The sequence below is a fragment of the Metopolophium dirhodum genome, chromosome 1, assembly GCF_019925205.1.
Source record: "Metopolophium dirhodum isolate CAU chromosome 1, ASM1992520v1, whole genome shotgun sequence".
Taxonomy (NCBI): domain Eukaryota; kingdom Metazoa; phylum Arthropoda; class Insecta; order Hemiptera; family Aphididae; genus Metopolophium; species Metopolophium dirhodum.
Window position 1 is genome coordinate 61,081,818 of NC_083560.1, and position 15,156 is coordinate 61,096,973.

Consider the following 15,156-nt stretch of genomic DNA (forward strand, 5'->3'; position numbering starts at 1 on the left):
CTTCGTATAAAAATATTAAAAATATTAGTAGATATTTAATAAAAATCTTAATGGAAAAAAAATGTTATTATATCCTATGGCATGTTTAAAATGTTTTGCAGTAGGTAGGTATGAAAGTACATTATTTTTAACGAGTTTACTATGACAATAAAATAAACAATCCGTTTATTTTATATTTTTCATATTAGTTATATATTTTTTGAACGTAAAAACTTTCATAGCAAGGAATTATATTACAATCGCGTGACTAAAGCAGTCATGGTATTTTTTTTTGCAGATTTATATACATATACAATTCAGGGGTTTACAATTTTTTAAGAATCAATTGGTTTGTTTTTTGAACCTATATGTGAAGTTTTTAATTAATAATTAAGAATCATAATTAAGACAATTAAAATATTGTTGTTTGTATATACATTTTTTGAAAATGTTTATTTCAAAAAAGATACTTAAAAGTCGAAAACTCCAAAATAGAAAATTAACATCATTTTTAAAAATAATGTAATTTATTTATAAAAAAATAAAAGGAACTTATATTATATACATATTATTACTTTTTTTTATTTAATATAATAATATGGACAATCAGCATTTTACCAAACCAATATATTTAAATTTAGACGTTCGCGAGTTGAACTTTGAGAAAATGTTGGGAAACATTTGTCACGCATACGACATTTAAGACACGATACTCCAATAAATTACTGTACATAATATTGTCTCGTGCTTAGGTTTATTGTGACATTTTGTTCATCCACCAAAACGGTTCACTAGCTACAATGTACGATAATGAGCAAGTCTTTTCGTCACTATTAATCGTTAAATATTATATATAAATATAAATCGTATTTATTTAATATTATAATCGGCGAGTACACTTTTAATCAGGTAATTATAATATTTTTTAAAGTGAATATCATCATGATATTTTAATGTTAGATTAGGTTGACAACTACCTAATACATTTTTTGTACGAAATAATGTATTTATGTATCTAAACCTTTTAAAATAACCTTAAATATTAATTTTTAATAACATTATTAAGCAGGGTTTTGCCAATGAATGTTGAGAGCTAATTTCTAGACAAAATGTCTGAAGGAAATGACAATCCACAAGATCCACGTCCCGAGTTTTTTGGAAACTATATTATAAAAGCTCTAAAAGTTAAATCTGAAAAATGGTTCAGATTGATGGTGACAGAAGAACAAGGCACAAAGGTCTACAACTTCTTGGATAATCCGGAATGCATCGTTTTAATTATATTTCAGGTATCACAATTAAATCATAATATGTTTATACATTTAAAACGAAATCATGTGCAAGAATTGTTTTATATTTTAATTTAAATAAAATTTATTGTTCTTTTAGTAACATAATAAATATTCTAAATTTCTAAATAATACATTGTTGCATTGAAAAAACACATATGCATATACGTGGAAAGTAGTGGTAGTGTTAAAGTTTGGGAAGATTTTAAAATTTTAAGCGGTCATAAAAAATGTGACTTAAGACTTTTATTATTTTATAGTTGAAATATTTAAATTAAATTAATCGTACTGTATTTATGTTCAAATTTTTAAAATCCAAATTCTACATTTGTTATATGAATTTTAAAAATCTGAACAGGATACAACTACCTGCCATAAGGCACGTTTCGTACATGTTGTTAGTCGGTATAGGTGCTTATTATTATTATTATGAATTATGATAAATTTCATCGAACTAAGATTCTGAACTCAGTTTTAGTATAGGTACCTAATATTTATTGGTAGGTATCAGCTAAATATTACCTAACTAAACTGTTTATAGGTAATAGGCTATATTTCACATTTGCACATTAACCTATGCATGATGAAAAATAAAAATAACAAGCCTTAGAACATTATACCTAGATATTTGAAAGAAAACATGGTTAAATTTGTTTTAAAATAAAATTGCACGTTTTAAAAATACCAAGGTACTTAAATAAATAATTGGTGAAAACGCATTACAAAAAAATTACCAAAATCGATTTCATTTTACACTTTTAAAAATATATAGGTAAATGGCAAATTTCATTATTGTTCCACTAATGTTAGTAATTTTCTTTACAATTAAATTAGTAATAACTATAATTTAAAATAATAGCAAAACAATAGGTAGGTAGTGAAATTCTATATAGGTCATATATTGATAGGTATATTATAATAAATAGGAAAAAAATTTAAATATCTATTAGGTCTAATTATTTTAAATACATAATAATATGATAAAAGGGCTAATTAAAACTCTCACAACAGTTATACTATAAAGAAATGATAACTGATAAAGAAAACTATAGAAAAATTCATAAATATTATATAACATCATAATATTATACCAATAAAATTTTGTTTTTTCATAATCTACTGTAGGTACCTATATGCAATTTATTTATAATTTTATCATAATTCAAACATTAAACGTTTACAATTTAAATTGTCTTATTTAATTTTTGTTTTTTAATTTACTTAGTTATATTGTGTCATATTAAGACAATTTGTAGACAGAATTAACAAAAATAAAGAGTACAAATTATAAATATTTAAAAACAATAGACATATTATTTACTTCCATGAAAGTATAGCATTTAACATCAATACTAACCTAACCTAACCTTGGCAAGTAAGGTACCTATATATCAAATATTCAATGTGAATATAAAAATATTAAATAATAATATTTGAAACATTTTTAAAACAGTAAATGATGATTCACCTAAGACGTGATAACCATTAACCATTAATATATAATACACAATATATTTTCTATAAAATATTTAATAAAATAAAATAAAATGTTTTACTTCCAAGATTATAGGATATAAATTAATAGATCCACGATGGGTAATTTATTAAATTAGTAGGTAATGTGAATAAATTATTAATTTGTAAGAAAATATGTAATTTTGCCTTCTTAATAATTTAAATAATTTATTTTAAATGTCATATGTGCTAAGTATGATACTTATCGGTAATAATTAGAGCTCGGATGTTTATGACTTAGCATATTTTTTTCGCGCAGTCAGAATTACACCGGAGTGAGATATAAATTTGATTCTTGAAGTCTATATTAGAAATAGGCAAACTTTTTTTGCATATTTATTATTTGACATTTTTGAGCATATAAATGCATATATTGCTAATTTCTAGATTTAGTGCCATTTAAAATATTTTAATATAATATAAACATAACACTTTTTACTACCTAATATGTATTTTAGTTTATATATTTATATTTATAGTATTTAAAACAAAAGTTATTCTGAATCACTATTATCCCATTTTTTGTAATTGTTTAAAATATGTATAATATTTAGTATACATTTAATAGTGTTCATAATTTATTTTGAATTAATATTAACACCTTTTTTGCGTATATTTTTTCATTTTTGCATATATTTGTTGAAAAATAGGTATATTTTTGATATATTTAAAGACATATATTAGCATATTTTTAAATTTTTAAATGCATATTTCAATGACATTTTGGTCATTAACATCCGAGCTCTAGTAATAATATTAAAACTAAATAAATAATTTAGAATATGGCGGCTCAACTATTTGCCATGGACAGTTTTCCAGTTCCTCTGAAAACTAAAGCAATATATTTTGTGAAAATTGCCAAGGTTGTTGTACCTAAAGACAATCCAAGTTCAGTTCTTATAATTGGTGATATGGCGAGCAAGCCTATCGAACAATTGGCAACTATTGTAGATGACGTAAGTATAAATTTACATTTACTCTTGTACAGTTGTACTTCACGTTTAACATGAGACATGTATACGTATGGTTTGTTATATTATGTATCTGTATGATAATATTAAACATTATAAAATATTTAAATATAAAATATGATCGTTATAGGTAGGTACATAGGTAACTAATATTTACAGTTTTAATATTTTTCTTATTATTTATAAATGCCCAATATTTGTTGACATGCATGTTTTAAAAATTAAATATTAACTGTCATTTGTATGTTTTATAATATAATAAAATAAATAGTTCTTTTCTACTGAAGATGAAAAAAAAATGCACCGTCGTAAGACCTCAAATATCGTTCTGAATGCCCTATGTAAATCGATTGAATAAAATAATAAATAATAATTGCGGAACCGTTACCTTTTTCGTAATACATTGCGGAAGATGGGTGTAACATGTAATGTTATAATATGTAACACTTCTATCAAAGGATTTATAATTTTACCAAAAAAGCGAAACGATTGCGGATGCATTCTGCATTGCCAAGTGTTCATCTAAATTGAGCTAGGAGTGACATTTCAAAATGTACTACCAGTTATATTTCTAAATTACTAGTATATTTGGTAAACATAACAAAATCGTAAATCATAATTAATACATTGTAAAAAATGTTTAGTTGAGTGCTGTAATAATATTATTATAAGATAAGTAGTGTAGTAGTGTTTAAGATTTGATTAAATCTAATTTTTTATATTTAATTAATTATCTAATAAATAATTTATTAATGATAAACATTAAACACTTATGTTTACACTGTGGACAATTTAAAAGAGTATAATAATATACCTAATATGTTTAAGTTTCTTGGCAACAAAATATTATATAAACTACAATTAAAGGATTCATAATGACTTCTTATTAGGTACAACGATTTGAGTCGATTGTCATTTGTAACATAAAAACCAAGTGATTAAAATAACATCATAAAGTTATTCAAACGTATTGAATAATAGGCTGCATCCGAATTGGTTTCCATACCTGAAAATCGACATCCGAATTGGTTCCCGACAATCCAGGCAACACACATCCGAATAGGTTCCCGGTATTCTAGATAGGCGGTACACATCGGAATTGGTTCCTGATAAACACTTTCGAAAAAGTCAAAATATAATCTCATAATATTATTTAGCATATTTCCCATCTTTATAAGTATGGCTATATAAAATGGACTAAATTGTCATTTAGATAGAAACTGTGATACAACTGATGTTATTATATTATTGATATGGACGGATATCGACTCGTTACTTGTTAGTCGGTATCAACGGCATTCAGTAATCCACCGCAATAACCACAGAGTATACGTGTAGTGATTGTATTTTCGTTTTTATTTGTGTTAAAATTTTATTGTTATATTACATTTTATTTTATACTTTGAATTAAAAAAATCATTATTTTTATTATTATAATATTATTCATTATTCTACCATGACTATTTAAAAATTAAAAGATATTTGATTAAAATAAAAGTAGCTTTATTACAAAAAGCATAATTTTTAACCATACCTGCATAATATTAATATGTGGACAGTCCTAAGTCTGTATAAAATTGGAAGGAAAATTAAAAATGCTCTAAACCTTGAAACTCGGAACCAACTCGGAAATACCCTTAGTAACAACCCGGGAACCAATTCGGATACACCTTTTGTAACAAACCGGGAACCAATTCGGACGTTTCGGAACCAATTCGGATATACACCGGAATAATAATATTGTGATGTACCTACCTACCTGGCTACCTTCCTAAATATTATAAATATATTGATTGTTTTCAAAATAAGTGCCTAATGCGTAATTTGATGTTATTTTCGACTCAATCGCTTCGGAAATGTATTTTAGGTCCGCTTATAATTTACAGGTACCTAGGTAAGACACGTACACACGTACATACGCTACACATAATATTCTTATATATCAATACAAGACGGTCGTTATAGTTTTATTATCACCCGTCTGCTCGGTCGATTGTTCATTATGTTATTATTGTTCTGTTTACTCTATTCGTGTCGTACGTGGTTCCTATATTTTGTACTCGTAGCACGGCCACAGAGTATTTTTATACCTATAGCGTCGCGAAAGTGAAAAAAAAACGCTGTTGGAGAGCTCTGCGCGTGACATGCTTCGAAAAAAACAATACAATGTAATATTATAATGCATACGCTGGTTACAAAGTACGGTTATGACCTTGTGTACACACGTAGGTTTTGGCAATGTACCACCGCTGATTATTATTTGCAATATTGCCACAGTAGGTAGTACCTACCTGTCCTACCTATACTCTATAGCCATCCATCAAATGCGCGTATGGCATATCACCGTTTGTGTATTTGGTGATAAGTACAACATTTAGGTAAATTATTAATCGATTAGTTACGGTTTAATAATGCTGATAAATATTATAATATTATATGAATAGTATATAATATATATAAAAACATGGATACTGCAATATAACATAATATGTTACATTACCTACCGTAAAACTTGATAATTTCTTCGATGAATTGAACTATATTATAGACGACTACCTAGTACCTAGAAAATAATTAATATAATATAAATTATAATATACAAATAGTGTGGAAAACTGTTTCTTACTTACTTACTGTTATAACTTATATTTTTTATGCGAGCAATACTAGCAATAAATTTCTAAATGAAAGATTTTTAGGTAATTATAAATAATTTTTACCTTCCTACCTGGCTACATATGTTCTTACTTCTGAGGCTCAATTTTAATCATATTATAATGATACAGTCCCAACTCAGTCATTTACGTTCCCGAGTTCCAACTATCCATTGAACTATGTTGAATGATAATCCGTAGAGGTAACATGGTTTATGGTTGAGGTACCTATTTAAATGGTAACTGTAACTATTTAATTCTCCACGTGGTTTTTATTCTTATAAGAATTTAATGGACTATAGATATTAGAGTGAGTGGCGTTATTACTATATAACATTAATTTTAGAAAACAATACTATGAATTTCACTTGAAAGTGTTATAAGACAACAGTTTGATAACTTTATTGCTGTTATTGCTGAAACTCTAATACAGTAAAATAAAATACCTATATACATGGGCTAAAAGAAGTTAATAAAGTTACTATACTATTCAGCTTAGTTGTATGTTAACGCCTAAGTTAAAGTTATCACAATCGGGTTGAAATATTTAATTATCAGCCTTTAGTTTTCTTTCAAACTAGATACTTTTTTTTAAATACATTTTTAAAATCTATAAAATATATTAATGGGAGAAATCTTACAATAAACATAGTAGATACGAGTAGTAAGTATATAAACTATACCTATGTATATTTATTTCATAGTTATACTACCTAATACTGAAAAAACTACAACGTTTTTGCACAGTGTGATATTCAATTTTTGTTCAGAGAGAGAGAGAGTTCGTTCAGAGAAGGTTTTCAAATAAATATTATAAATAACCTACCTACATCATATTTTACACTTTTAAAAATAGTATACATTTAGACTTTAACCATGCTATATTTTCGTCAACTTTTTACCTTAAACAAAGATTAAAGTTCTTAATAATTATGAATAAAAATGTCATAATTCAAGTATGATTCTTTAATATTTATCTAACTATCTACTAAGTATATAGTTACGGCTATTAGAAACTCAAATATTTGAAATAAATTGTCATTGTAAAAAATACTATTCAACTTACTATCTTAGGTACTATAATGCATTAGTATTTAGTATTCAATATTGTAATAGGTTCTATCTATAAATAATATAATTGTAATCCTTTTTAAAACGCATCAATTTACAGATTTTTGTTCCATTGCTTGCGAATCCGGAAAACCATAAAAATTGGGCAACTGTTGTTTCGTTAGACGTTAAAGAACATGTTCATAGTCTAAAGAGTACTGTGTACCAAGTTAAAGGTCAAATAAATGGACAAACTATTTTACCAATGCCGGTAGGTGTGGAACGATTGGATAGTATTGAACAAATAGTTAAGGAAAGGTAAGCCAAAGATCTTGATATATAAATACCTATATTATAAAACTAATAAATTATAATTTAATATTTTTACATCAGTTATTTTAATGATATAAATAATAACGAATGTATAACATGTCATATTATGAAAGTAATGATTAAATAATATGTTATATATATTATACTTACCTATTACTTACTAGTTAGTGAACCATCAAATTCCACGTACTATTTCTGTGACTCAGTGCCCCAGTCTATATTATAAGTAAGACACGGATTTTAAATGCTCCGGATGAAAAAATGTAGCAAATATTTTATTGGCATTAAACATTTTAAATAATATTTGAAAAATAATTGTGAATTATGAATTTTAAATTAATTTAAACTGTAAAAAAAATTTTTTGTTTGTAGTTTTAATTTCTTAAGACATGTTCAGTATGATAGAATGTAATTCTTGACTTTTATTGGTCTTCTTTTAAACCTCAAAATTTCTTTGTAAATTGCATATAATAAATATCTATAGGTAGGTTAAAAATAACACTAATTAATAATTTTCGTGTTATATTTTATACCAGACTCTCTAACATAAACTTAAATATCAATAAATACATTTAAATAAACAAACGTATTTTAATAAGGATCTTATTATGTATAATAACAAGACTACAAATTATAAAAACTTGTAGTAACCAAAAAAATGCAAAAAAATGGTTTGCAACTAAACAACAAGTTGTTATATTTTATAGTGATGGAAAAATAGTTGATTTACACTTTAAATCAGCTGTTGAAGGTGTAATTATAAAATGGGCAACGCAAATAACCGAAGTATTAAGTGCTGACTCTGTATCTGCATTTAAGAGTAATCAACATTTAACTCCTTGGGCTGGTAATATTAAAATGTGCAGAATACAATTTAATTTTACAATATATGCATATTAATCGAGGGATACATTATGTTTGAAGTACTAACATTTTTTAAATATTGTTATAGAAGTGGCATTCTGGAATAACCGGGTACAAAATTTAGAATATATTTTTGAACAGTTAAGAGATCAACGGATAGTGAAGATGACTACTATCGTCCAGTTAACTAACAGTGCTTATTATCCATGTTTGAAGAATATCTACGCAAATGTCGTTTCTGGTATCTAGTCTTTATTGAATTTGTAATTTGTCTAAGTTACTCAATGTGATTGTTTTTTCCTCCCATTATTAGCTTTGGAAGAGGCTAATGACATCATTCGCTATTTGAAGCCGTTACAAAAGCATTTTAAATTATTAGAAGAAACTGATTTTGGTGACATAGCTGTTTGCTTAAGTCCACTGATGCATGTCGTTTGCTTAGTGTGGTCCAATTCACGATTTTACTGTAGTTCCGGCAAGATTATTGTTCTTTTAAAGCAAATATGTAATTTATTGATCGCACAGGTTGGCATAAATGTTTATATTGAAAAATAATTTTAGATTAATATTTAATTAAATATCGTGATCTTTACCCTTAGGCAGTTCGGTATTTGGACCCAACGTCAATATTTCAAAGTGACATTCACGAAACAAAATTGAGAGTTCGGCATTGTATATTTATTTTCGAAAAGTTTAGGTAACATTATTATAATTTTTTTACATTTTACAATAAAAAAACAATTAATATGCAACCATAGTAAGAGTTTTGTAGCTTTATAACACAAAATTATTTATTTATAAACCAATTGATGGTGTAATGATTTTGTCTTATTCTTATTCGAGTTTAATAACATACCTACTGTATCGTATGGTTTGTGTCAATAATTATAAATTATACTGTTTTAATGTAAATCAAAAATTATTATTTATAAGACAAAACTGATTGAGTATATTATACATTAGCTCATATCATATGATAATACAAAAAAAATATTGATCTTTTAAATATTTCAAATATCCGTCAATTAAGAACAAATTTTGTAAAAAAGAAGGTAATAAAAAAAATAGCTAAAAAAGTTTTTAAAAAAGGTAATTAAATGTCATGTATTTTATTCCATGATCGCAATAAATGAAATGTCAACAAAATCCGTTCTCTGTCAATAAGATTAATATTATAAATTGTCGTTAGTGTGTGTGTTAGTAGATCTTGATGTATTATATTGTAATATGTTGAATTTATGTGATATTATGTTTAAGGAATATATTCAACGATTATCGTAAAAAATTACCGTCGTATTTCGAAAATGAAGAAACTGCACTTTTGTGGACTTTCCATCCAAACATTATTTTCAACCGTACTGACTTGTTTATTCGAAGATTACAGATAATTGAAGTATGTTAATGTTTATTCATTATATAGGTAGAGGTAGTAGGTACCTATATTATCTAGTTTACACACGCAAGTACCTATTTTACGTTATCATGATTGTTTACAAACGTACATTTTATTCGGTAGTGGTTTTTCGACACGGTTGTTGAATTTACAAAACTGGAAAGGATTGAATTTAGCGGACTTAAAGGTCGATTGCTCAGCGGTCGTATAACTGAAATATATGCAGATTTCAATGAGCAGTTTTCGTTGTTTTCCAGTAAAGCATACGATGTCCTTGAACCAGAAGACGAGCGCTTCGAAGTAGACTATGAACAGTTTAAAGAGAGTATCAAGGACTTAGACCATCGTTTAGCTTTTACGCTTAGTCAGGCGTTCGAAGATAGCTATAATTTAGACGGTGTTTTCAAGGTCAGTGTTTTTGGTGTATAAAATATAATGCATGAAAAATATAAAACAATATTATGTAAATATTAAATTACACGGCTGTTGGCTGTTTGGATTATTAATACTAAATTATAACGTGCGTGAAATTTCTCACCCCCCTACCCTCGCACTTTAAGCAACGGACTCAGGATTTTTTCAAACCCATTAGGAATTAATATATTTACAATACATTTTAATATTTGTTAATTTAAAATGTGAATATTCAACACTTTTAAGTTTAAAATATTTATTTTAATATTAATATAATATAATAGATATTGGATAGTTACAATTATTTTGTATAATTAGGTTTGTATTATATAATGTCAATTACATTTGTGTCGTAAAAAATTACCTGTAGTGTGGATACACATACAGTTAAAATATTTTTAGTCAAATTAGTTTTATTTAATGACTTAAAATTAAGATTTAATTTTTTTAAAAGTTTTAATATTACTTAAGTAGTTAAGTACCTGTATAAAATATATGTAAATGTACCAACTGAATTTACATAATGTTTACTATAGTGGGTACAAAAAATCTACCTATTATAATTATTGTTTTTAAACATATTATATGAATATTTGTAAATTATGATATAAAATAATTATCTATAATAATATAATGTCGGTTATAAACACAACGATAATGGTTTTATAGTTAATTGAAATTGTTGGTGTCGTAATGGATCGGTCTGGCATGAAAGATATGTTTACAAGTAGTTATGGTAAAATTTTGAACATGTTGTCTAACGAAGTTACCATTTGTAAAGTTAGTATAGATTTGCTTATAAAGTTATAAAATGCTGATTATATCGTAATGACTATATTAAATTTATGATTTGTCTATAGAATTTATTTGAAAGCCAACAACTTGCTATAAGAACTCAAGGTTCAGCAAACGTTGATAAGCTAATGCCCCCAATCGCTGGTTCCTTGAAATGGTCAAAAACTCTTAAAGCTAGAGTTGAACATCCAATTCAGTGTTTTAAAAATCTAGATCATCCGTAATATACTATTTTACTTTTCCTTTAATTCAAATTAATTATTTTAGTTTATAGAATCGTCCAGTCTAAAGAGGCCCAATCAATTATAAAAGAAGTGGATGAAATGATTATTTCATTAAATAAACTTGAAACAGATTTGATAGATAATTGGAAAGTTACTGTATCAAAAAGATGTGAAGAATTATTAAAGCTGCCGTTATTTGATCGTAGATCCAAGTGTAATGAGTTACAACTCAACTTTCATCCAGAGGTGACTCAAATAATATATTTTCTATTATTCAATAATTATAACGTATACCTGATAATAATATAAATATTTTCAGTTGGTAGCGATATTAAGAGAAGTCCATTATTTTCATTCATATGAACTGCACGATATACCTATTGAAGCATTACAATTTCACGAACGCGAAGATACATTTAGAATATACTGCATTAATCTTAATAACACAAAAGAATGGTATGCTAATTATTGTTTAGTTTAGGTACTATCATAATATGTAGGGTTCGTGCTAATAATAAAGTGAATTATACATTAATTAGTTACAACAAATTGAGAAACAATAGCCGAGAAATTGAGTTTCAGTTGGTCCAAGAAGAGATTCAACAAATCGATGAATTAGTTAAAAAAGGCGAATATTCATTAAATTGGAATTCCGAAGGTATTTAAATATATAAATATAAACGTATATAAAAAAATATTATCAAAGTAATATAGGTAACCTATAACCTATATTATAATATAATATATTCTATATACATCAATTAAATTAAATTAATAATTTTAGGTCTTAACGAGTACATTGGAAGTGTTCAAGACCTTGTATATAAATTATACCGAAGGGTACAAAAAACACAAGAAAACATCAAACGGATGCGATCGGCAATATCCTCGTGGGCCAGACTGCCAGTATTATGTCGAAAGGATAATAAAAAGGATACTCTACTGGCAATGGACGATCGCGTAGACCGATTTTCCAAAAGGTGATGTGTATTACGATATAATGTTGTAAAGCTACAACTATAGTTAATTTACATATATAAACATATGTTCTTGATTTTTGCATAACATAAATACAAATACCTACCTTAAAGAATTAGGCACCTAACCAAATCTAGCCTATCTACCTATACGTACGTAATATACCATATACCGCGAATGCTTAATATTTTATTTGCCAAATAACCTTTATCTCATACGCTTAAATATTTTGTAGCTTGTATACCAAAATAATATTATCGAGTTAACCTAATCCATTTGTGTTTTGAAGTATAATAGTAGGTAATAAAAAAATTAAGACTAAATACTATTTTAAATGCCTATGTGCAAAAATGACAAATGTACACCAATATAGTAATAAACAAACATTAATGAAATTCATCCAACAGTTTATTTTTTATAATCGTGTTATATAATAAAATTTAATAATTAGATTATTTTTAGTAGATAACATTTTCTTATTAGTATTTTTTTCACATTTGATAACTGTTCATATTTACATTGTTCTGAACATGTATACGAGAACAAATTTATACAAATTTATACAAATCTATACAATTTTTAATTTTTACCCATCAGATAATAACTTATCAACATTGCGTTTTTATCGCAAAAAAATAAATATTTAGTTCTGAAGAGATTAAATAATTCTGTTATTTTTCTAAAAATAGGTATACAAAATATGCAAAGTATACACACTAATAACAAAATTATACTTTTCCTATTAATATGAATTTATATGCGAAATACATTAATTTTACCTATGAAATCGGTTAGATTTGAAACGCTGACATTTCAAACTTTGTTCATTGTATGGATTATACCTATAATTATTACATAAGACTTTACGATCTCTGTTAATATTATTAATAACTATTTGAAAACAATTGCATTATTATAATTGAAAACTCATCACTAACTATATATACTTTATATCGAGCAGACGTAAAGAAATCGAAAAAGCTGCTACGGAAATCCATAAGCTCCTTAAAGAAAATTGCGTATTATTTGGTATGCAGGACCAAACAAATGTCAAGCAATGGCAAAATTATATGGCTTTTGTAGATTCCATTGTCGCGGATGCTTTGTTGAACGCTATAGGATGCAGGTGACCATTTAAATATACAGTGTGTAACTGTGTAACCTGACAAATAAAATAACTTTTGTTCTAATCATATTTTTAATTTTTTTTTTATATATTATTTATTGGCTCATTCACTACTAGTAGGTATAATATTTATCATTTTTTATTTTATAATACTGAAAATAAAAAGTTTTAATTCTGATTTAAATATTTCAGAATGACCAATTTATAAATATGGTTTTTAAAACAATTTTGATTGTAAGAACATTTATTTAAGTCATGTAGTTTATTTTTACAATTTTTTGAAATCTCATTATTTTTTGGTAAGTAATGTTGATACAGTCATAAAAAAATATTTCTTAAAGCATTCTAAAAAGCATAAACTTATTTTAAATATTTAAGGGAATAAGCACCCACCTACTTGTTAAAAACTAAATATTATTTTTAAAAGTTATTATTTTTCAAATAAATGAGTTTGGTATTACAAAAAAATTGGAAATTTGAAAATATCATAAAAAACTATATGATTTAAATAAATGTTTATACAATACACATATTTTTAAAAACCAGATTTACAAATTTGCTATTTTTAAATTTTCAAAAGAAATTTAAATTACTAAGTTTAATACTACAAAGTATTAAAAAATAAAAACAAAAAATGTTATATTATACATGTAATAATAAAATATATATAAAAAAAAATTTTTAAATTAGAACCAAAGTTATACATTTGTCGGGTCCTGTTACATCCTGTTTATAAAAAGAACAATTCACTATCGGTTAGATAGATAATTGTACGTTGATGTAGAAATATTATATTTTCGATCATTCGATATTTTTAGCTTATGTTATATAGCAGAGAATATGATTCCGGGAGTATCAAATGCACCATTATTTGAGGCTTGTCTCGAGTTACACGAACCGGATTTGGTTTTTACACCGTCATTAGATTCGAACACCGAAGGTAATTTTTGTTCCATCATTCAAGGGATAATCGAAGAAATAATAGAACTTTCCAAGCTAATGCCGCGGATTTGTGACAAAAAGAACGCTCGTGATTACTTTGTAAGACGGAAATATTAGATTTTGAGTTTTAATTTGATTATATTTAATATTATTATAATATAAACGCTGATATTTAACACAAAAAATAAATAAAATGTTTCATTAAAACACTTTAGGAAGAAATGAATTCCAATACTGACATTTGTGACATGAAAGAAGATATTATGAATACAGTAACTCGAGTGATAGGAGAGGTAATCGGCATTTATTCTCTTAAACATTTTCTTGAAACTATAAATACGTTTGGTTCAAGGCAAACGATTATTGTGTAAATTTTGAAAACTATTCTTACTTATGGTTGGATGATCGAGAACTTTATATGCAACACTTTTTACGATATGGACATCCGCTTTCAATCGAAGAATATGAAAATATGTCACTTGATGATACTTATTCCCCACCTATTGTAAATCCTACAATGGATCAATTTAAGGAACAAGTATATATTATATTATTCTTAGACTAATTAAAAAAAAATTTTAAATAGGTACCTATTCATTTAAAATCATATACTAATATTATTATGTATT

At 26.0% G+C, this 15,156-nt stretch overlaps 1 protein-coding gene across 1 annotated transcript in view; it reads left to right on the forward strand.

Annotated features, from left to right (window-relative positions):
- Window positions 1–760: 760 nt before the first annotated feature.
- The window catches only part of LOC132934556 (dynein beta chain, ciliary), a 91,322-nt gene continuing 76,926 nt past the window's right edge, over window positions 761–15,156 (forward strand). The window contains exons 1-20 of the mRNA XM_061000877.1: window positions 761–888; window positions 1,046–1,268; window positions 3,563–3,739; window positions 7,580–7,776; window positions 8,499–8,638; window positions 8,744–8,896; window positions 8,969–9,180; window positions 9,255–9,352; window positions 9,913–10,048; window positions 10,172–10,456; window positions 11,132–11,242; window positions 11,323–11,477; window positions 11,532–11,727; window positions 11,801–11,937; window positions 12,021–12,139; window positions 12,266–12,461; window positions 13,421–13,585; window positions 14,404–14,626; window positions 14,743–14,820; window positions 14,880–15,065. Coding sequence (XP_060856860.1) covers window positions 1,089–1,268; window positions 3,563–3,739; window positions 7,580–7,776; window positions 8,499–8,638; window positions 8,744–8,896; window positions 8,969–9,180; window positions 9,255–9,352; window positions 9,913–10,048; window positions 10,172–10,456; window positions 11,132–11,242; window positions 11,323–11,477; window positions 11,532–11,727; window positions 11,801–11,937; window positions 12,021–12,139; window positions 12,266–12,461; window positions 13,421–13,585; window positions 14,404–14,626; window positions 14,743–14,820; window positions 14,880–15,065 — 3,144 coding nt within the window. The 5' untranslated portion in view covers window positions 761–888; window positions 1,046–1,088. The remainder of the gene's footprint in view (window positions 889–1,045; window positions 1,269–3,562; window positions 3,740–7,579; window positions 7,777–8,498; window positions 8,639–8,743; window positions 8,897–8,968; window positions 9,181–9,254; window positions 9,353–9,912; window positions 10,049–10,171; window positions 10,457–11,131; window positions 11,243–11,322; window positions 11,478–11,531; window positions 11,728–11,800; window positions 11,938–12,020; window positions 12,140–12,265; window positions 12,462–13,420; window positions 13,586–14,403; window positions 14,627–14,742; window positions 14,821–14,879; window positions 15,066–15,156) is intronic.